The sequence below is a fragment of the Symphalangus syndactylus genome, chromosome 11, assembly GCF_028878055.3.
Source record: "Symphalangus syndactylus isolate Jambi chromosome 11, NHGRI_mSymSyn1-v2.1_pri, whole genome shotgun sequence".
In the NCBI taxonomy this organism is placed as follows: domain Eukaryota; kingdom Metazoa; phylum Chordata; class Mammalia; order Primates; family Hylobatidae; genus Symphalangus; species Symphalangus syndactylus.
The window spans coordinates 35,770,856-35,794,138 of NC_072433.2; the positions used below are offsets into that span (position 1 = coordinate 35,770,856).

A 23,283-nucleotide genomic window follows, 5' to 3' on the forward strand; every position below is an offset into this window, starting at 1 on the left:
AAAAAAAAGTTGGGGTTTAAGGGGCTAGCTGTTAGTGAGAGGAGCCCAGGAATGAATGGAGCAACGTTTTTTGAGGCCTGGGTTGGTCAAGTCTGGTGATTTTTTCTCTGTTGGAGGTTCCTCTCGGGGTCCAATCCTGCCTTAAGGAAATGACATCCCCTGTGACCAGATCTTGAACCTCCCAATTATTGGTTCTGGCTCCTATAGGTACTTTGGGAATCCAAGGTGGATTTGCACCTACATCCAATCCAAGATAGCTGGGTTTCTACCGGGTCTGGCCAGCACCCAAAGCCCGAAAGGACTAGTCAGTGGGACTCAGATGTGTGAAGTCCAGCCCTTCCATCAAGTAGCTTTAAACCTTATCCATATTTTGCCAATACCATTTCATCTATGCCCTGACACCCCTGCCCACCACCACACACCTTTTTTTCTTGGTCTTTTGAATGAAAGCCCAGACATGGTGTTTCAGAGCAGTTTCATTTAGAGGTCCCGATGTGGTGTGAGGGGTTGTAAAAAGCTCTGGATCAGAAGCCAGGTCCCTGGGTTTTTGCCTCAGCTGTAATTTACTGGGCAATCTGAGCAAGTTATTCCCCTCTTTGGGTTTGTTTCCTCATTTGCAAAAGGAGAGTTCTGAGGTCGTAGGGGAGGTCTCCTGTTCAGTGAAGGAAAGTAGCTGTGGGGTGGAACTAAGCCCAGGACACCCCCTCCCCCAGCTCTCCCCTCCAGGGGCCCCTCGGGCGATGTACCCACCGGACACACCATCAAAGGTGAAGCAGGCCTTGGAACTCTTGGTGCCAAGACAAGGAATAAACAAACAAGCCAAGGTAATTTCCCTCTCCCTTGGAAACAAAGCTGGGGTGGTCTGGAGCCTCGCTGGAGAGTGCCAGGTGGAAATTGGCCAAACAGGCGTGAGATGATTTCCCTGCCCTGCGGGGAACATCTGAGGACACCGAGGCCAGATGTGTTGATTTTGTACTCTCCCTGGTGCGAGAAAATCCTCATCAAGAGCATTTCTTTGGGCCGGCCTGCCTGGGGGGGACCGCAGCCTGCTCTGGTCTTCCCTCTGTCTCCAGAGTTGTCTCCCATGTTTCTCCTCTTGTGGAGAATCTCCTCTTATGGAAGAGCCCCGGCTGCTTCTGCACTGTCAGCGGGAGCGCTCACTGAACGGGCTTACTCTGCTCCAGAGGCACAGTGAGTGTCTGGGTGCCCGCCAAGCTCCTGCCGCCAGCCTCCTCCTCAGGCCCAGCCTGCCCACCCCTCCCCCTCAACGAGGCTCATGCTTCCTTCCTCCATTGCCACCTTCCATTCTCCATTGAGGAGCCAGTTATTGATCTTGGCCCATTTCTCAAAGTTGCTGCACTCAAATTCCATCCTCAGCACAGACGGATTCCCCAGCCACATCCTCCCCCAGGGGAATGGCCCAGTCCCTCTTCCTGGGCTTGTTGATGGAGGCCCTACCTCACACCTGCCCCCCTCCCAATAAGAGCCAGTACCCAAGTCTGGGGAAGTGCCATGTTGAGGATGGGGATTCTTCTCTGTGCTCCCTGCCTGCTCAGCCCTGCTGTGAGCACCCAGAGGGCAGACCTAATCTGGTTCACCAAGTGCCCAGTTCAGGGCCTGGCACAGGGCAGGTGTCAGTTAAGTGCAGGCTGCACAGCCAGAGTTGCCGTGTTGCTTGCAAGCCAGAAAGTATGCCCAGCCTCCTCCTCCTCTCCAGAAGAACCAACCTAATGATGAGTCGGAGTCAGCAGATCAATGCAGTGGGGAGCAGGAACAAGGCACAGAATGTGCCTGGGTCTTTCAATGCAGTGGCTGGGAGGCTGCCTCTTTCAGGAAGGTGGGGTTGCAGGGGCCACCATGGGATCCTGGGCAACAGGCCCCTCTCCCCACACCTTTCCCTCAAGCCCTATGTCCCCACCCAGATGCCAGGCCTGACCACGAGGTGGTGTGCAGGGCTGGAACAGGGCCGCCCCAGCACAGGACCTGAGGTTAGGGCTGAGTACGGCCCTATTTCTCATGCAAGCAAGTCACTTAACCTGTTCTTGTAACAGAGGACTAGACATTCCCACCCTGTTTACCTTTCAGGAGGGATACTGGGAGGAAGACACGAGAAGGTTCTGGGAAGTGCTCAGTGTCACAGCAGTATAAGGCGTCAATGTCTGCCTATGTGGGTGAGGGATGAGGGTAGTGACCCCTGCCACCTAGCTCCAGGCTAGATGTGCTATGTGAGAACTCTGTGTGTAGACCTGGCAGGCCAGGTGACCCCTCCCTACCCTTATTTTACCGAAGCATCATTAATGCCTCTCAAGGCCACCTTGGAAGTCACAGCAGAGACTTCCAAGAGTCCTCCCAAACTGTGAGACACAGCTGGACAGGGTAGGGGAAGGTGACAGTCATCTTTTCACTGGGTTAAATACAAGTAGTCCAAAAAAGATCCAAAATAAAAAATGCCATTTTTATTTGTTGAACATAATTTAAAACTGTAACATAAAAAGATTTCTCTGTCCATCACCAGAAATCCAGAAGACACCTGAAGAGGACTGACTGTTCCTTTGCCATGGGGAAGGTTTGATGAAAAAATTAAAATCCCATGCATCCCTGGCCCTTCCTCCACGTTGCCCCTCAGAATGCCTGCAGCTGCAGCAGGCAGGAGGCAGCAGGAGAACCCGGGCTGTGGAAGGCCCCTCTGCCTCTCTGGGAAAGCTGCTGGGGAAGCCAGAGGTCACAGTGCATTGGAGGCCTGGCTTTCAGCCACTGGCCAGGCCAAAATGAAACATCTGCTCAAGTCTCCCCAGGCACCTTGCTGGGGGTGAGTGGGAGAAAGAAGTGGAGAAAACTGATGCTGGACCACAAGTTATCACCCTGTACCTTGGCCTTGAAGTGGCCCCTGCTGGCACAGGAGCAGGGTGAGAGTAAAAGTAAATAAATAAAAGCGACATGCTTCAAGGAGAGAGGGTGACAGACCCACTGAAGCACCCCATGTCCTGGCTTGACCAGGGATAAGCCAGGGCGTGATGATTTAAAACACTGATCTGAGGCCAATGGCATCAAAATACAAATTGCTGAAGTGGGAGAGGGAGTGAAGGGCTGTTTGTTAGGGGGACTACAGTGGAGATTCTGGCCAGCGTGGGTGGGCTCGCCAGTGACCCCAATATTTCCTTTGTGTAACAACCAGAGTAAGAATTAGGATGCCCAGGCTGCCCTCTACTGGCAGTTTCTGCGAAGGACCACAACACAGCAGCACCCAACCTGCAACCCACAACAGCCGAGACAGGAGAGGGAGAAAGGAGAGAGAAGAAAGGAAGAGAGAGAGAGGAGAGGAAGAGAGAGAGGAGAGGAAGAGAGAGAGGAGAGGAAGAGAGAGAGGAGAGGAAGAGAGAGGAGAGGAAGAGACAGAGGAGGGGAAGAGAGACAGGAGGGGAAGAGAGAGGAGAGGAAGAAAGGAGAGGAAGAGAGAGAAAAGAAAGGAAGAGAGAGGAGAGGAAGAGAGAGGAGAGGAAGAGAGAGAGAGGAGAGGAAGAGAGAGAGAGGAGAGGAAGAGAGAGGAGAGGAAGACAGAGAGGAGAGGAGAGAGAAAGGAGAAGAGAGAGAGAGAGAGAATATCAGCACTCAGGGAGGATGAGTGGCTACACCTCCTGCCAGCTTGAAGGCATGGCTGGGGCCTCCTACTGGGAGGCTAGAAGCATCTCCATCGATTTTAGCAGGTTCCTCCATCTCAGCCTGGTCTGCAGAGGGCCCTGGAGGAGGAAGGCCTCTGGTGCTCACTTCAAAGGCATCGAGAAGAACTTGTTCCCAGACTTGCAGCGGACTTGCTCAGTGTGCACGCGCAGCAGCACCTCAGCATCTTCAAACCCATCCACGATTGCCTTAAAACAGCAGCCAGGGGAGGACAGTCACATTAAGGGGCATCTGGGACCTGGAGGGCACTGCAGACAAAACCAGCTCACCCAACTTGAGAGGCTGGGAGAGGTTGAGGCTGCAGGCTCCAGGCTCTGCATTGGTGATCTTGTCTGATCACTTCTGTAATCTCTGAGGTTGGTCCTATCATCTCAACTTTACAGATGAGGACACAGATGCTCAGAGCCCTGGATCACAGAAACAATAAAACCAGGCCTGGGACCCAGGTCTGCTGGAGCCCAAACTAGAGCTCTTTGCCACCTCCAGCAACATCAGGCTAAGAGCAAGGTGGCTCCTTAATGAGGGACCACAGCTGCATCCAGCCTGCACATGTTTGGTTTGGCTTGCAAAATGTTTTTTAAACATCCAAATTAGTTGCTGACACTTGAAAACTGACAGATTACATGTAAAAATCTAGGTTTCTGGCTTCTCTTATGAAGCAGAAGTGCTGGCAACTCTAGGCCAACCTTCCCACATGGCCACACTCCCTACTGTCTCCCCAACCAGGGCTGGAGTATCAGCCGCCGCTTACCACTTCATGTAACCTGCTGGTTCTCCTCCAAGGGCGCAGATGGGAAAGTGGAATCTTTCAGCTACTTATCAAAATTTGATAGACTCTGGGGGCTGGATGTTCCTTACACCTGGTACATTTCACCCATTTTCAGTGCCAGGCCCGAGCCTCTGACCTCTGGGCAAGTGGCTAGGACTTCAGGGGAAGCCTGCAGCCTCCTCGCAGATCAGTGTTCTAGGACAGTGCTCCCCAAACTGTAATGTGCACACAAATCCCCAGAGATCTTGTTAAAATGTAATTCTGATTTCTTAGGTCTTGGTGGGGTGGGGGCAAAGAGCTGTATTGTTAATAAGCTTCAGGTGACACTGAAGCTGCCGGTCCAGGGGCCACACCTTGAGTCGCAGGGGAAGGTGTTGGGGTCTCCTGCCATGTCATTTGTTTCCCAGGGATTCAGGTTTGGGTGCCTCATCCTCCCCCTCTCCAGCATCTGTCCTGTCATTTCTGGAGTTCAGCGCCCTCTGTGCTCCCACCCTGGAAATTCACCTGTAGTTCCTGCAGGCACTGCCCCTCCAGCTGGAGACGTGCATCACCCACACACCAGGCCAGGCTGAGGTGGAAAGAAGGGTCCTGGGGAGGGAAACGAGAGGCAGGTGGTCACCTGGACCCCTTGGCAGGCCCTGCAATCACAGCAGGTCTGTGACAGAGCTGTCGTGACATCCCTGCTGGATCCCTGGCCTGCCCAGTGGGAGACAAGATCCTCAGTGTTGATCCCAAGCACCCTCCACAGACAGACAAAACATTACAGGACTGGTCCTTGCTATGGACTGAATCGTGTCCCCTCCCCCAAATTCATGTAGCCCTAACCCCCAATGTGATAATATGTAAAGATGGGGCCTTTGAGGGGTAATCAGGGTTAGATGAGGTCATGAGGGCAGGACCCTCATGATTAGTGCCCTTTAATCACAGAGAGCTTGGGCACTGCTCTCTCTCCCTGCAGCCCCCAACCCCTGCCCCACCATGTGAAGGTGGCCATCTATAAGCCAGGAAGAACCCTCACCAGAAACCGACCATGCTTGGCCGGGTGCAGTGGCTCACACCTGTAATCCTAGCACTTTGAGAGGCCAAGGCAGGTAGATCACCTGAGGTCAGGAGTTTGAGACCAGCCTGGCCAACATGGTGAAGCCCTGTCTCTACTAAAAATACAAAAATTAGCTGGGTGTGGTGTTGCACACATGTAGTCCCAGCTACTTGGGAGACTGAGGCAGAATTGCTTGAACATGGGAGGCAGAGGTTGCAGGGAGCTGAGATTGCGCCACTGCACTCCAGCATGGGCGACAGAGTGAGACTCTGTCTCCAAAAAAAAAAAAAAAAAAAAAAAAGACATCAACCACGCTGTCACCTTGATCTTGGACTTCTAGCCTCCAGAACTGTGCAAAAATAAATTTCTGTTATTTAGGCCACCCAGTCTATGGTATTTTGTTATGACAGCCTGAGCTAAGACAGTCGTATTCACAGAGGCTTTCCTTGAAGTATCATAGAGGGTCATTACATCTGTGACATGAAAGAAAATCTACCCTCTATTCGGATCTAGGACATTCCAGTATACACCATACTTTTCAGATGACATGAACAAAATCCCCAAAGTCTCAAGTTTTGAAGCAACAATAATTGTCTCCATTCAAATTCATACTTATCTCCCTCAGCACGGTTTAAAAACATATATCAAATAAAATGAATGGCCCTTCAAAGCCCTGATAGTCGACTTAGAGTCCAAGTGCCCTTGGAGGGCCTGGGCAAGGTGCAGGAAGGTGTGTGAAGCTACAACTCTTCTCTGAGGGTCAATCTGACCAAAAATTATTAGGGACATCTACTTAAAAAATGTGAAAACAACATGGGAACATTATGGAGCAGAAGGTACAAATCTCGGGCGTATTTAGGATATAAAGCAAGATTTCTAAGAAATGTTGGACTTTGGGTGGGCTGCATCTGACTACACCTCAAAGCCCTCACCTCCCGAGGTGTGCATCCTCAGAAGGCTGGCATTCGGAGCACCGACACGGGAGGTTCTGAAGGGTCTTCGGTTTGCCTCTTATGAGGGCTTCTTTAAAGACAGTTTTATTCTCATTAGAAATGGCTCAATGGAGAAGCAGCAACCCCATTCATTACCTGGTAGAAAGTGGTGAGGTCGAATTCCTCCATGACTCTATCCACCTCTGAAACCAGGTCCAGGAACTGGGCATGCCCTGAAGTGACCTCAAGCCCAATAAAGGTCCTGGGGAGAGGAAGACAACGCAGGCATGAGATGCAGCCTCTGAGAACACCAGCCATCTGTGCAGCCGAGGAGGAGCCAGGCAGAAGGCCAAGAGGCCTGGGCCGTGGGTCTCACCATCTCCCTGGTACACTCGCTTTCCTGCTCCATGAGCCAACTCTCTCAGTCCTCAGATTCTCTGTCTGTAAATCTTCCTTTCCCAGTTCTCACCCACACAGCTCTCCTCCCTCCCCTGGATCTAATAACCCTTCCAGGAACGCCTTCACCCACCACTGCCAAGTCACGAACCCAGAAGCTTCTGCACCCCCATTCTCCATCACCGTTCCAATTGCAAATGACTCCTGTCCTCAAGGAGGCCTCTTCTCAAGGACTTTGCTCCCTGGCATCTGCCGCGCCTCCCACAACCACTCAGGCACGCTCTCTCTCATCTTTAAAAACTCTCCCCTGAACCCATGGTTGCAGCCAGTCCCCATCCCATTCTCAGTGAAACTTCTCAAAAAGATGATTTGATCCACCATCACTCTCTTTCTCACCTCCCATCTTCAACCCACTTTGCTGGAAGTGCTCTTGTCAAAGTTGCCAACAACCTCCATGTTACCAAATCCAAGGGACACTTCACTGTCCGCCTCGTACCCGCCCAGCAGTATCTCACACAGTGGACTCTTCCCTCTTTGAAACCCTTTTCTCTCTTGGCTCCCAAGACATCACCTGCCACGCAGTCCTGATTTAATCCTGCCTCCCGTCTCCCGGTTCAGGGTCCTCTGCCACCCTCTCTGCTCCCCAGCCTCCCCGTGGTGAAGATCACTGGATCTTCTCCATCTGCACTCTCCAGGAGGCTGATCTCACCCAGCCCTGCTTCCCACACAGGCCAACACTGCCCACATTTCTATCTCCAGCTGGTCCCTCTCCTGAACACCCAGTTGTATATGTGACATTTCCACCTAGGGGTCCAATAGACAGCAAAACCTAACAGGTACAAACAAACAGGTACAAAGCAGAACTTTTGTTTTTCATCCCACCAGTGTCTCTTATCACAGAAAACGGGGCCAGTTGTTCCAGCCTCAAACCCAGGAATCAATGTTCGTTTTCCCCTTGCTTCACATAAATCCAACCCATTGGTAATTTGGTTGCTTCTGCCTCTAGTGTATCTCCAATGTGTCCACCTCTTGGTCTTCCATGGCCACCCTAATCTAGGCCACCAATGGTCCCTCACCTGGACAATGACACCTGGCTCCTCTCTGGTTTCCCTGCATCCACTCTTGCTCCCTTCTATCTTGCCCCCAGACTCCATGGCCACAGACACACCATCTAGCCAGACTGACATCCCCAGATATAGATCAGATCATGCCTCTCCTCTGTTCAAATCCCTCGAATGGCTTCCATTGTACTGAAAATTCAAACTCCTTACTTGACCTTGCAGCCCCTGGATGGGCTAACCCTGCCCATCTCATCTCCTATCATTCTCCCACATGCTTTCTGGGGTCTGCCTCACGGGCCTCCTCAAACATGCTGAAATCTTCCCTGCCTCGGAGTCACTTAGTTTGCTATGTCCTCTGCTTGAAGCTCTTGCAACAGCTCTTTTCAAGGCTGGCTTCTCATTCTCAGGTCACCATCAAATGCCATCTCCCTGGCCACTTCCCTGGTACCCTCCTGGACTACCCACTCCTGAACATCATATCACACCACAGTTATTAACAAACACTCTCATTACTTGTTTATTGTCTGTCTCCCCTCCGAATATGAGATTGAAAAGAGCAGGGGCTGTGTCTGCCTCTTCACTGATGAATCCTTAGCATACAGCAAATGCCTGGCACAAGTGGGTGCTTAACAAACTTGTGCAGCATGGAATAAATGAACAAATAAATGAGGCCCCTTTCAGAAGTGCTCAGAGAAGGTGGCCCAGTGAGTGCATCAGACAGGGAGGCTCGGTTTGAAGGCAGGATAATCATTTCTTCTTATGTTCATCTAACACTTTAATACTTTTAACTTTTCAAAGGCCTTGGGGCTCATTTGAGCCTTACAACTGCCTAACAATGGATGGTGGGAGGCGTGTGCCAGTGTGAAAACGAAAGGTCACAGAGATGAAGACACGGACCAAACACCACAACTGGGATGGAGCTGGGCAGAAACAGGTTTTCTGACTTTTACAGGTTTTCACTAAACCAAGATGCTTCTCTCAATCTCTGTACACCACCCGCCACATGCTCCTCCAGTCATTTTTAATGTATTTATTTATTTATTTTTGAGAAAGAGTTTCACTCTTGTCGCCCAGGATAGAGTGCGGTGGCGTGATCTTGGCTCACTGCAACCTCCTCCTCTAGGGTTCAAGCGATTCTCCTGCCTCAGCCTCTCGAGTAGCTGGGATTACAGGTGCCTGCCACCACACCCAGCTAATTTTTTGTGTTTTTAGTAGAGATGGCGTTTTGCCATGTCAGGCAGGCTGGTCTCGAACTCCTGACCTCAGGTGATCTGCCCGCCTTGTTCTCTCAAAGTGCTGGGATTACAAACGTGAGCCATCGCACCTGGCCTTTTTATTTATTTTTTTGAGACAGGATCTCACTCTGTTGCCCAGGCTGGAGTGCAGTGGTGCAATCTTGGCTCACTGTAGCCTCAACCTCCAAGGCTCAAGCGATCCTCCCATCTCAGCCTCCCAAGTAGCTGGAACTACAGGCACACACTACCATGCTCAGCTAATTTTTGTATTTTTCATAGAGACAGGGTTTGGCCATGTTGCCCAGCTCGTCTGGAACTCCTGAGCTCAAGCTATCCACCTGCTTCAGCCTCCCAAAGTGCTGGAATTACAGGCATGTGCTACTGTGCCTGGGATCTCCCAGTTATTTTTCTTAAAGGTTCAGATTTGGGGATAGCTGCCTTTATAGTCATAGAGTTGGTTAAAAGCAAACAAAAAACGGGACAAACAAGTCCAGAAATAAAGCACTCAATTTTTGCACCAAAGAATCTTCCTCTAATGGTGATTGGGGGTTGGGAGGACCCACCTGGTTTTCTCTTGATTGGTGTAAATCTTTACCTGGTTGGCAGTAAAGAAGAATCTGAAATTTAGAAGACCATATTTCAGGAAAAATCGTAAGAAAAAAAGCAGAAAAAATAGCTTATGTTAAAAAAACAGCACTTTGAAAATATAGTTAACTCATTTTGCACTTAATATTATCACCCCATTATGCAGGTGGTATACTGAACCCTAAAACATTAGAGCTGGATAAGACCTTGAAATCACCCAGCCCGAGTAACACACAACATCGTCCAGGTGCTAGTAAAAATTTTACTTTGTTAATAGCAGTTCATTTCGATAAACAATTTGAGACTATCTCAACTTTACTGATGGGAACTGAGAAAGCCTTATTGATCAAGTAGGTGATAATGGACTACTTAACAGCTGATTCATTTCTTGCAGTTTTTTAAAAAATAGACGACTCCGATTTCATCTAAACAATCACGAGAACATTTCTTCATGTCAGGGCTGAGCTCAAGCCTTTGCACGCTCCATTTCTCGAATTCTCATACAACTCTGTGAGCAGCCTACAATTATGCCCATTTTACAGACAAAGAAACGGGGGCATGGTGAAGCTGAATTTAGTGAGCCAGGATTTGAACAGTCAGTCTGCCTGTTTCCAGAGTCCTTGTTGTCACCTATGACCCTTTAGTGAGGGGAATAGGTCTGTTGGTGTGAAATCGAGACAGATGCCCCCACCCACCCACCCCTCAGATCAATAACACAGGAAGAGTCAGGCTCAGCTAGGTAAGTGCTTTGACTTGGACTGGTTCTGTCCTTTGTTCTCTGAGACACTAGCAATCTCACCGTGGAAAGTCTCATCACAGAAACAGATCATTTTACAGCCCCCAGGCCAAGGGTCTCATTCCCATCTGAGGGAACATAATATACCAGCATGCTGGGTAGAGCCTCACAATCTGCCCAAGGGCAAAAGTCAGTCAGCCAACTCTCTGCCTCTGGAGAAAATGTAAGGGATCACAGAACCACCAGGAGCTCGGTTAAGTGAAGCTTTTAGGAAGAGTTCTCAAGGTGTCTCCCAAACATCCTGGAGTGGACATTGGATGTCTGTGCCCAACCAAAACTCCTTCTCCTGGTAACCTCGTGTTGCAGGATGGCTCTCCACCCCTACTCCAGAGGCAGGCTGCCCAGGCCTGGCCAAACAGAGCTTAGCATTTCTTCAGTCACAGCAACAGAATCAGGGGTGCACTGCCCACTCTTGGTCACCTTAGGCTCAACCAGATGATCAAAGTTGAAGAGACCACACCTGCCCGGGCTTCACTCATGACACAGATCCTTTCCTCAGAGGGAACCAGCCCAGGGGTCCAGGTGCTGTTTTCTAGTCTCTCAGTGAGCAAGGGAACCAGCCACATATACATCCCACAGTGATCAGTATTTCTTGCAATGGACTTTAGGCAGAGTTTTCCTAAGTCCCAGCAAGGGACTCATGCCCAGTTAACGAACCACTCTATGCAGGGGTGCCCAGGCCGTGGCTTCCCTGGAGGGGTGCAGTTCATGCCGTCTTCCTAGCGCAAGTGCAGTGTGCCAGTCATCAGCACTAACATAGCCACTCTCCTCCTTCATCCAGGGGCAGAGTTTCCGCAAGATAAGGGAGGCACTCTGTGTGGAAGGGCCTGTTAACTCTTTACTCCCAAAGAAAGCACACAGGAGCCGGGTCAGACCAGGCAGTCATGGCTGTGACTTGTGCTGAAGCCAATCAGAGAGGGAGGCTGTCTTTCCAGGCTGGTACACCATTAGCCGGGAGATGCGGTGGCTTCATCATTGTGACAAAGGAAGGGGACAGAGCTGAGATGGTGAACAGTCTGCCTGTGGTGGTGGCAGTCAGGTGCCATCTGATATCTTGTCACCCCAGTCCACTCATGCATGAGCCAGTGCTACCTCTCAATCTTTTAGTTATACCAGCCTATAAATTTCTCTTTGGTTTAAGCCACTTTGGGTTGGGCTTCTGGCACCTGTGGTTAAGAGAGTCCTGATAATATACAATCAATCAATCAATTTGATAATGACAATACAAAGAGGGGGAGGGCTGGACTAGGTTGAGAGATGAGTTTCAGTCCTGATTCCCTGGCCGAGTGACTGGATTGGGACAAATCCTGTCCTCCTCTGGCCCTCAGAAGGGGTTCAGCTAACTGAGCAGTTTCCCAGTTGGGCAGTGATATCCTATGGAATTCCTGGGCCTATGGACCTCTGAACTGTGGGAATGGGGCTTTGGCTAGAAGACTGTTTATTTCTGTTTTACACAGCCACACGTCAGGCTTTTGTGCAACACCTCATTTGAAAAAAAGCTCTGCTGATAAAGGCAGGGTCAGAAAACCACCAGCCGGGCGGCTTCTTAGGCTCCTTCTAGTATCAACAGTAAAGGATCCAGAAAGATATTCTCTGGGCTCCCTCATTCCCGCTCCATGACTCACCAAGCATCTATTTGATGTCTACTGTGAGCAGAGCACTTGGAAAAAAGCTGCGGGGTAATTCAGAGAGAAGCCACCGTCCTGGCCTGGAGGAATGTGGGCTCCAGGAAGGAAGATGGACACAGGAATGACTGCATATGAGGGTGAGTGAAATGACCACCAGGGGTAAAGAACCACAGGACCGACTGATCTCTAGACGGAGGGGTCACCTGTGAAACAACCACAGGACCGACTGATCTCTGGACAGAGGGGTCACCTGTGAAACCACAGGACCAACTGATCTCTGGACGGAGTGATTCTGCAGGAGATGCCAATCGGGAGAGCCTCAGTGAAAGAGCAGGGTTTTGATCTGGACCAGTCTAGCAGGAGATGCATTTTTGGTAGGAAAAGAGTTATGAAATAATGCAATAGGTAAGGGGGAGAAAAAGCCCCAGGCTGGCAGACAAAACCAGAAGTGGGGTCTGGTACTAACCCTTCACCCAAGTGGTGTGCTGAGGGCACCCATAATCTCCTTTCACCCCCATAGGCCCCCAGTGAGGTAGCTCCCACCATTACCATGACCTGTTTGACCTATCATTGTGAAATGATAACATATATGTTGGACTCAGCCTCCAGTTCCTGACACAGAGATCCTAAAACCTGTGTCATTTCCTAAGCAGTGGGGGTGCTAGGAGCATCTTTTGTTCTATTATCTGGTCTGTGACCCTGGCTCCTGACACAGAGCTCCTAAATCCTTTGGAATTTCCTGGGTGACAGGGGCATCTTTGGTTCCAATGAGGCAACTCTTGGTGGGGTCCTGGATGGGGGCTGATCACAGAAAGAGCAAGGCATGATTAGAAGCTGGGAACTTTCAGCTCCACCCCCTACCCTTGTGGGATGGGAGGGAAGCTAGGGACTGAGGTAATAATCCATCATGCCTACATGATGAAGCCTCTGTAAAAATTTGGAACTACAGGGTTTGAGGAGCTTCCCTTGGTGAATAAGAACACACCCATGTGCTGGGAGGGTGGCTCACCCCCAGCTCCACAGGGTCAGATGCTCCCATGCTCGGGACCCTTCCAGACCTCACCCTACCTATCTCTTCATCTGGCTGTTCATGTGTATCCTTTAATATATCCTTTGTAATAAACTGGCGACCTAGTAAGTAGACTGCCTGAATTCTGTGAGCCATTCTAGCAAACGATCAAACCTGAGGAGGGGGTCCATAGAACCTCTGATTTGTAGTGAAATCAGACAGATGTTATGGGTAACCTGAGAGTTTAACACTGCAGATGGTGTCTGACATGGAGCGCAGTCTTGTGGAACTGAGCTCTTAACCCATGAAGTCTGCACTAACCCTGGGTTATTAGTGTCAGAATTGCGTTCGATTATAGGACACCCAGTGGGTGTCTGGAGAGTTGGGTAATTTGTTGGTGTGGAAAATCTCTACACATCTAGTCACAGAAGTGCTGGAAATACTGAACGAGAGCTTACAGAAAAACAGTTGGCTTTTCCTACAGAGCAGATAAGGCATCAGGGGTGTCAAGAGCTTCCATGGCATACCCAAGGTCACGGAGGACAAGAAGTAGAGCAGGCAGCCCCAAGAGAGGGGCCATATTCTATCTTTAGGTCTGGCCTGCCTGCTGGGGTAATGCCCACAGTAGCTCAGGAGAGGAGAAGCCATGGAGGGGAGGGAGCAGGGAGGCAGAGGGAAGCACTCACCTCTGGAAGGAGGTCATACGAGCTTTCAGAGCCTGCACGAAGGGGAGGATCCAGTGGTGGCGCAGAACCACGCTCTGGGACAGGCTGAGGTGGAATGCCTCCATCCTTACCAGCCGGGGGACATATGTCTGGGCATGGGGCAGCAACACATCAAGCAGATCCAGGAACTCCTCCTTGGCTTCATCTGGAGGGGAAGGGTAAAGAGGGCGGGCTGTTCTCTCAGCCAAGGTGCCATGGCTGAATGAAGAAGCCCAGAAGGCAGAGGGAGGTCCTTATTACTCTGGGTTTGGGGAGAAAATTACTTGGACAGCAGCCTATGTCTATGTCTTCTAATAGAATTTTATTTTCATTTTATTTATTTATTTATTTATTTATTTATTTGTTTGTTTGTTTAGAGAAGGAGTCTTGCTCTGTCGCCCAGGCTGGAGTGCAGTGGTGCGATCTCAGCTCACTGCAAGCTCCGCCTCCAGGGTTCACGCCATTCTCCTGCCTCAGCCTCCCGAGTAGCTGGGACTATAGGCGCCCGCCACCACGCCCGAATAATTTTTTTTTTTTTGTATTTTTAGTAGAGACGGGGTTTCACCGTGTTAGCCAGGATGGTCTCCGTCTCCTGACCTCGTGATCCGCCCGCCTTGGCCTCCCAAAGTGCTGGGACTACAGGCGTGAGCCACTGCGCCCGGCCTTATTTATTTATTTTTTTAGATGGAGTCTCACTCTGCCAGAGGTTGGAGTGCAGCAGCACCATGACGGCTCACTGCAACCTCTGTCTCCTGGGTTCAAGCAATTCTCCTGCCTCAGTCTCCTGAGTAGCTAGGATTATGGGCACCCACCACCACAGCCAGTTAGTTTTTATATTTTCAGTAGATACAGGGTTTCACCATGTTGGCCAGGCTGGACTCAAACTTCAGACCTCAGGTGATCCACCTGCCTCGGCCTCCCAAAGTGCTGGGATCACAGGCGTGAGCCACTTCTAATAGTATTTTAATAGGTATTTCTGGGAAGTCCCAGCTAGAGCAATCAGACAAGTGAAAGAAACAAAAGGCATTCAAATTGGAAAGGAAGAAGTAAAATTATCCTTGCTTGAGGATGATATGATCTACTCGTCTTTTTGTTGTTGTTGTTGTTGTTGTTCTTTTTTTGAGACAGTCTTACTCTGTTGCCCAGGCTGGAGTGCAGTGGCTCGATCTCAGCTCACTGCAACCTCTGCCTCCCAGGTTCAAGCAATTTTCCTGCCTCAGCCTCATGAGTAGCTGGGACTACAAGTGTGTGCCACCACATCTGGCTAATTTTTCTATTTTTAGTAGAGATGGGGTTTTACCATGTTGGACAGGCTGGTCTTGAACTCCTAACCTCAAGTGATCTGCCCACCTTGGCCTCCCAAAGTGCTGGGATTACAGGCGTGAGCTACTGCGCCCGGCCTGATCTTATATTTGGAAAAGCCTAAGACTCCACCAAAAAACTATTAGAACTGATAAATTTAGTAAAGTTGCAGGATACAAAATCAGCCTACAAAAATCAGTAGCATTTCTACATGCCAACAATGAACAATCTGAAAAAGAAATCAAGAAACCAATCCCAATTACAATAGCTACAAATAAAATAAAATACCTAGGAATAAACTTAACAAGAAGTGAAAGATCTCTACAATGAAAACTATAAAATACTGACACAAGAAATTGAAGAGGATACAAAAAAATGGAATGATACTCCATGTTCATGGATTGGAATAATCAATAATGTTAAAATGTCCATGCTATCTAAAGCAATCTACATATTCAATACAATCTCTATCAAAATACCAATGACATTCTTCACAGAAATAGAAAAAAAATCCTAAAATTTATATGAAACCACAAAAGACCCAGAATAGTCAAAGCCATCCTGAACAAAAAGAACAAAACTGGAGGAATCACATTACCTCAAATTATACTACAGAGCTATAGTAACCAAAACAGCATGGTACTGGCCTAAAAACAGACACACAGACCAACAGAACAGAATAGAGAACTCAGAAATAAATCCATACATCTACTCTGAACTCATTTTCAACAAAGGTGCCAAGAATATACACTGGGAAAAGATAGTTTCTTCAATAAAAGGTGCTGGGAAAACTGGATATCCACATGCAGAAGAATGAAACTAGGCCCCTATCTTTCGCCATATACAAAAATCAAATAAAAGTGGATTAAAGACTTAAATCTAAGATCTCAAACTATGAAACTACTACACATTGGGGAAACTCTCCAGGACATTGGTCTGGGCAAAGATTTCTTGAGTAATTCCCCAAAAGCACAGGCAACCAAAGCAAAAATGGACAAACGGGATCATGTCAAGTTACAAAGCCACTGCACAGCAAAGGAAACAATCAACAAAGTGAAGAGACAACCCACAGGAGAAAATATTTGCAAACTATCCATCTGATAAGAGATTAATAACCAGAATACATAAGGAGCTCAAACAACTCCATAGGAAAAAAACTAATAATCCAATTTTTAAATGGGCAAAATATCTGAATAGATATTTCTCAAAAGAAGACATACAAATGGCGAACAGGCATATGAAAAAGTGTTTAACATCATTGATCATCAGAGACATGCAAATTAAAACTATAACGAGCTATCATCTCACCCCAGTTAAAATGGCTTTTATCCAAGACAGGCAATAACAAATACCGGTGAGGATGTAGAGAAACACTGTTGGTGGGAATGTAAATTAGTACAGCCATTATAAAGAACAGTATGGAGGTTCCTCAGAAAACAAAATAGAAATACCATATGGCCCAGAAATCCCACTGCTGGGTTTGCACCCAAAAGAGGAAATCCGTATCTCAAAGAGATATCTGTACTCCTGTGTTTATTGCAGCACTATTCACAATAGCCAGGATTTGGAATTAATCTAAATGTCCATCAACAGACAATGGATAAAGAAAATGTGGCACATATACACAATGGAGTACTGTTCAGCCACAAAAAAGAATGAGATCCTGTAATCTGCAATAATATGGATGGGAACTGGAGGACATGATGTTATGTGAAATAAGACAGGCATAGAAAGACAAACTTTCCATGTTCTCACTCATCTGTGGAAGCTAAAAATTAAAACAATTGAACTCATGGAGATAGTAGAAGGATGGTTACCAGAGGCTGGGAAGGGTAATGGGGGTGGGGCAGGTAGGGTGAAGAATGAGGATGGTTGATGGGTACAAAAATATATAGTTAAGTACAATAAATAATATCTAGTATTTGGTAGCACGACAGGTGACTACACTCAGCAATCATTTTCTGTACCTTTTAGAAGAAGGGAGTACAACTGGAATGCTCATAACACAAAGAAATGATGAATCCTTGAGGTGATGGTACCCCATTTACCCTGATGGGATAATTACACATTGCATGCCTGTATCAAAATAGCTCATGTACTCCATACATATATACACCTACAATGTACCCAAAAAATTAAAAATAAAAAAATTTAAAGTTTTGTAATTTTTTCTTTAAAAAATAGGTGTTTCTGGTTATAGAAGTAACACATGCTCACAGCAAAAAATTGAAGTCAATAAGCAATACGCAGGGGTCTTCCGGTTTCCAATCCAGCATGTAAGATGCTTAGAAGTCGCCACCTCATCCTAACAACAAGCAAAACTCTGAACAAACTGAAAAAGCAACAACTATTCTTAGCTCTATAAGAGACGTGAGGTCACAGGGCAAACTGCTGCCCCTAAAATCAGAGATACCAACAGGCAAATACAGAGACTCACAAATTACCAGAGCATAAACCTACAACGAGCTGAAAGCTCTGCAGGAACCAGCGGCAAGGTAGGGAAACCTGAACTGTAATTGACAAACTGCCTGAGACTCAGTGTGTACAAAACAAATCTGCGTTAAAAACTCCAGGGGAACTCTGTCGGTGGGGGGCCCCGCATTTTTGTGAGGTTTACCTCCTAGAGGTCTACCAGGTTATCACAGTGAATACTGGAGAAAAATACCCTGTGCTTCTGGCTGGGGAAGGGGGAAAGCAGCCATTTGGAAACACATAGGAGCATCCTGTTTTTCTCCCTCCCTTCCTTTATTTTTCTTTGAGACAGAGTCTCACTCTGTCGCCCAGCCTGGAGTGCAGTGGCACCATCTCTGCTCATGCTGCTCACTGCAACCTCTGCCTCCCGGGTTCAGGCGATTCTCCCGCCTCAGCCTCTCGAGGAGCTGGGACTACAGGCATGCGCCACCATGCCCGGCTAATTTTTCTTTATTTTTAGTAGAGACAGGGTTTCACCATGTTGGTCAGGCTGGTCTCCAACTCCTGACCTCAAATTATCTGCCTGCCTCAGCGTCCCAAAGTGCTGGGATTACAAGGGTGAGCTACCGTACCCAGCCGGGAGCATCTAGTTTTTCTTTTTTCTTTCTTGTTTTTGAGACGGAGTCTGGCTCTGTCGCTCAGGCTGGAGTGCAGTGGCGCGATCTCAGCTTACTGTAAGCTCCGCCTCCCGGGTTCACGCCATTCTCCTGCCTCAGCCTCCCGAGTAGCTGGGACTACAGGCGCCCGCCACTGCGCCGGGCTAATTTTTTGTATTTTTAGTAGAGACGGGGTTTCACCGTGGTCTCGATCTCCTGACCTCGTGATCCGCCCGCCTCGGCCTCCCAAAGTGCTGGGATTACAGGCGTAAGCCACCGCGCCCGGCCTCCAGTTTTTCTTAACAAGGTCTGCCCCCAGGAGAAACTTACTGAATTACAGCCTAACCTGAAAGTGTTTTACCAGACTCTTAACTGACCCGGAGGAAGTGAAATACCAAACTGCAGCACCTTCTGGCCATCCTGTCCCACCTAGGAGGGGGAGAATTCTGAGAAGCTTGTGGGAAGTTCCCAGTCCAGAGGAACCGGCTCACCAAAAGATTGACACCCAATCACAGGACTACAGAAGGATTCTTGTCCCCCACCACCTCACCACCACATTCATACAGGCCTGTTTACCACAGTTCCTTTTACATAGTACTTCATGTCCAGCTATCGAGGAAAAATTACAAGACATACTAGAGGGCAAAAATACAATCTGAAGAAAAATAGTAAGCATCAGAACCCCTTAAATATAAAAGACTAGAAACCATACAATGTCTGATCTCAGGCCATAATGAAATTAGACTAAAAGTCTACAACAGAAATGTAGCTGGAAAATCCCCAAATACTTGGAGATTAAACAACACACTTCTAAATAACACACGGATCAAAGAAGAAATCTCCAGAAAACTTTATAAATATTTTGAACAAAATAAAAATGAAAACATAACTTATCAAAACTTGTGGAATGCAGCAAAAGGTGCTTAGAAGAATATTTATAGCATCAAATGCATATATTAGAAAAGAAGATCTAGGCTGGGTATGGTGGCTCATGCCTGTAATTCCAGCACTTTGGGAGGCTGAGGCAGGTGGATCACTGGAGGTCAGGAGCTCGAGACCAGCCTGACCAATATGGTGACACCCCGTCTCTACTAAAAATACAAAAATTAGCTGGGCATGGTGGTGCGTGCCTATAGTCCTAGCTACTTGGGAGGCTGAGACAGGAGAACCGCTTGAACCTGGGAGGTGGAGGTTGCAGTGAGCTGAGATTGTGCCACTGTACTCCAGCCTGGGCGACGGATTGAGGCTCCCTCACAAAAAAAAAAAAAAAAAAAAAAAGATCTAAAGTCAATCATCATCTGAGTTTCATCTTAGGAAAGCAGAAAAAGAACAGCAAATTTAATCCAAAGTAAGCAGAAGTAAAGAAATAATTAAAATTAGAGCAGAAATCAGTAAAATTGAAGATAAGAAATCAATAAAGAAAATCAATAAAACCAAAAGCTGGTTGTTTGAAAAGATCAGTAAATCAACAAGCTTCTAGCTAGGCTAACTAAGAAAAATAGAGAGGGCACACAAATAACTAAAATCAGGAATGAAAGATGGGACATCATTACAGATCCCATGGATAATAAAAGGATAATCAAAGAATACCATGAATAACTTTATGTCCACAAATTTGACAACCTAGATGAACTGGAACAATTCCTTGAAAGATCCAATGTGCTAAAACTCACAAAGAAATAATCTAAATAGGCCTAAATCTATTAAACAAATTAAATAAATATATATATATATATTTTTTGAGACAGAGTCTCGCTCTTTTGCCCAGGATGGAGTACAGTGGTGCAATCTCAGTTCACTGTAACCTCTGCCTCCTAGGTTCAAGCGATTCTCCTGCCTCAGTCTCCCAAGTAGCTGGGATTACAGGCACCCGCCACCATGCACGGCTAATTTTTTTGTATTTTTTTAGTAAAGCCAGGGTTTCACCATGTCGCTCAGGCTGGTCTCAAACTCAGGCAATCCGCCCGCATTGGCCTCCCAAAGTGCTGGGATGACAGGCGTAAGCCACTGCACCCAGCCTGAATAAATAATTAATTACCTTCCAGCTGGGCTCTGTGGCTCACACCTGTCATCCCAGCACTTTGGGAGGCCAAGGCGGGTGGTTCACCTGAGGTCAGCAGTTCGAGACCAGCCTGGCCAACATGGTTAAACACCGTCTCTACTAAAAATACAAAAATAAGCCAGGCGTGCTGGCGGGCACCTGTAATCCCAGCTATTCGGGAGGTTGAGGCAGGAGAATCGCTTGAACCCGGGAGGTGGAGGTTGCAGTGAGCCGAGATCGCGCCATTGCACTCCAGCTGGGCAACAAGAGCGAAATTCTGCCTCAAAAACAAACAAACAAACAAAAAAACACCAGAGTCTTCTCACACCCAGTATTCTATTCAATTTGCCCAAATCCCCTGGTGGATAGGCAGCATAGAGAATCATCTCATCCTCCTTGTGCAGATGGGGAAATGGAGGTTTCAAGACCTAAACTTACTCTGTGTACTTTGCTAAGAACTTAACATAGATTATCTGATTTAATCTTCATGAAAGTCCTAGAAGACTGGTACTACTACTCTCCCCATTTTATCTATTTATTTATTTTTATTTTATTTTATTTGAGATGGAGTCTCACTCTGTCACCCAGGCTGAAGTGCAGTGGAGTGATCTTGGCACACCACAATCTCTACCTCCCAGGATCAGGCAATCCTCCTACCTCAGCCTCTCAAGTAGTGGGGACCATAGGTGTGTGCCATCATGCCTGGCTAATTTTTTTTTTTTTTTTTTTTTTTGAGACGGAGTCTCGCTCTGTCACCCAGGCTGGAGTGCAGTGGCGCAATCTCGGCTCACTGCAAGCTCCGCCTCCTGGGTTCACGCCATTCTCCTGCCTCAGCCTCTCCGAGTAGCTGGGACTACAGGCACCCGCCACCATACCCGGCTAATTTTTTTTTTGTATTTTTAGTAGAGACGGGGTTTCACCGTGGTCTCGATCTCCTGACCTCGTGATCCGCCCGCCTCGGCCTCCCAAAGTGCTGGGATTACAAGCGTGAGCCACCGCGCCCGGCTTGCCTGGCTAATTTTTTTGTATTTTTGGTAGAAACAGGGTTTTGCCATGTTGCCCAGGCTGGTCTCAAACGCCTGGGCTCAAGTGATCTGCCTGCCTCCGCCTCCGAAAGTGCTGGGATTATAGGTGTAAGCCACCTGGCCTAGCCAGTGCTATCCGCATTTTAGATGTGAAGAAACTGAAGCTCTGAGAAGTCTAGTATATTATAAAGGGCACCTAGAGTAGTGGGCAGCGGAGTGAGGTCTGACTCTGAAGCCTGGGCATTTCTTGCCTGCCACCTGCTGATCAGAGCTAGGGTGGGATGTGAACCTTGCACACCCAGCGTACCCAGGGCCCTCTCAGAAATAAAGTGCCTGGCATGACCTTGACACCCTGCTCCAGATTCTCCTTTGGTCACCTCCTCATGAACAGGGAGAATATTATACCCAGAGGTCATACATATTTTAGGCAATGAATTCAAAACCAAGATGACAGAAAAATCCCCAGTTCTTGAAACCTGCTTTTTCTCTGCTAAGTCAATGACTTTCCCACCACCAGTGTTAGAGGTTTCTGGTTTCTTCCTTCTAGTTGGGGCCAGATTCTGCCCTTCATGAGGCACCTATGGGTCTATGGGTCTTGGCCACTTGTCTTTCACACATCACTCACATGGTACATAGACGTGGGTGGCCCAGTTGCCCCGCTCGTGGGGGAAGGTGCGCACCCGTCCCCCGTGTTTTGTGCTGTCATCTTCAGGCCCCTCCTCGGTGCCGGGGAACATGTTCAGCACACTGTCAGGTACTGGAAATCTCTGCCTGGGAAGGGGGCTCCGGCCACTGCAAAAGAAAAATGAGCACATGTATCCTCTTAGCATTCTCTACCTTTGTACATACCACAAAAGTTGTAACCCCTTATATATGATGGCTCTGAGTGTGTGTTTCCAGCCCGGTGCTGGAAGCAGCTTCTAGATAGCAAAATTATTTCTCCAGTATTGTCTCACTGGGGTCGCCAACTCTGGGGCACGAGGTCCCCATGGGAAACAACGGGGCATGCAGCAATGTGGTTCAGGGGTCACATTCCCAAGCTGGACAGGCTGCAGCTGGAGTAGCACTTTCTAGCTCTGTGATCTTGGGCAAGTCATGTCCCTTTCTGGGCCTCAAATGCCTCATTTGAAAGTATATGTCTATCTGATAGAGCAATTGTTAGATCAACTGAGCTACTGCTTGTAAAGCATTCAGGAAAGATAAGGCCTAGCATTTAAGAATCTAAGCCCCAGGAAGTAAGACCGATGGTTTTGTTCACCGCTGAATTCCCAGACCCCAGCCTGGCAGGGAGTGGATGCTCAGTGAATATTTACTGGATGAATGAAAAGGCTCTCCCTACGCTTTAGCAAGTATTACTATCGCAATTGTGTTCAAATCAGGAAACGGACCTAGGATGGTACAGGGATGTGTGCCAGGCGATAGAGTGGGCCAGCGCGAGGCTGGACCCGAACCCAGGTCTGGCCTCCCAACTTGGCCCTAGCCATGTGGGGCCACTCTGGGGCTTTGTCTGGGGGTATCTTCTGGATCCTCCTTTCTCCCTGCGTCCCCTTTTCCTTCCCGGAGCCGCCCTGCACCCTCCCTCCCCACTCCACCCCCAGACATTCGGGTCCCGTCTGGGTCTAGGGTGAATGCGCGCGCCCTCCGGAGAGACTTCCTCAGTCCTCACCGACGGTGGCTCCCATCCCCCGGCCTGGTCCGCATCCCGTCCTCGGACTCATCCTCGGAGCCGCTGCTGCTGTAGCCCACCAGGGGCGCCGCGCTCATGGGGCCTCATCCAAGACCACCAGAGCAGGTCCACCATCAACCTCAACCGGCACCCGGAGTTCCGCTGTGCCGGAAGCGCCCTCCCAGGGGCGGGACCTGGGCTGGCACCGCCTCGGGGCGGGGCCGGGAGGGGCGGAACCCGGCAGGACAGTGGTGAAGATTCAGCCCACCGACTCCACGCTGCCTGCCGGCTGCGCACGCGGCTCTGGCCACTTGCAGCCTCCCAGGACCCCCCCAGCCTTCGTGTACCC

At 48.6% G+C, this 23,283-nt stretch overlaps 1 protein-coding gene across 2 annotated transcripts; it reads right to left on the reverse strand.

Moving 5' to 3' along the window:
- Window positions 1–2,434: 2,434 nt before the first annotated feature.
- USB1 (U6 snRNA biogenesis phosphodiesterase 1) lies at window positions 2,435–23,276 on the reverse strand. 2 transcript variants are annotated; one of them, XM_055298167.2, is made up of 7 exons: window positions 22,935–23,139; window positions 21,894–22,060; window positions 13,815–13,998; window positions 9,674–9,727; window positions 6,575–6,680; window positions 4,952–5,035; window positions 2,435–3,866 (listed from the first exon to the last, which is right to left on the reverse strand). In XM_055298167.2, exons 1-7 carry the CDS (start codon window positions 23,030–23,032, stop codon window positions 3,762–3,764), a joined length of 798 nt encoding a protein of 265 aa, XP_055154142.1. In that variant the 5' UTR covers window positions 23,033–23,139; the 3' UTR covers window positions 2,435–3,761. The 2 variants fall into 2 exon arrangements, with proteins under 2 accessions (XP_055154142.1, XP_055154145.1); XM_055298170.2 differs by lacking the exon at window positions 9,674–9,727 and having other exon boundaries at window positions 22,935–23,276.
- Window positions 23,277–23,283: the final 7 nt, after the last annotated feature.

Bases quoted from the DNA above. Each gene is read 5' to 3' on its own strand.
- USB1 (XM_055298167.2), bottom strand. From the start codon at position 23,032: ATGAGCGCGGCGCCCCTGGTGGGCTACAGCAGCAGCGGCTCCGAGGAT. The intron at 6,681-9,673 runs GTGGGTCCTCCC...TCCTCTCCCCAG, and splicing joins ACCAATCAAGAGAAAACCAG to GACCTTTATTGGGCTTGAGG. The intron at 3,867-4,951 runs GTGAATTTCCAG...TGCTGTTTTAAG, and splicing joins AGTGCCTGCAGGAACTACAG to GCAATCGTGGATGGGTTTGA.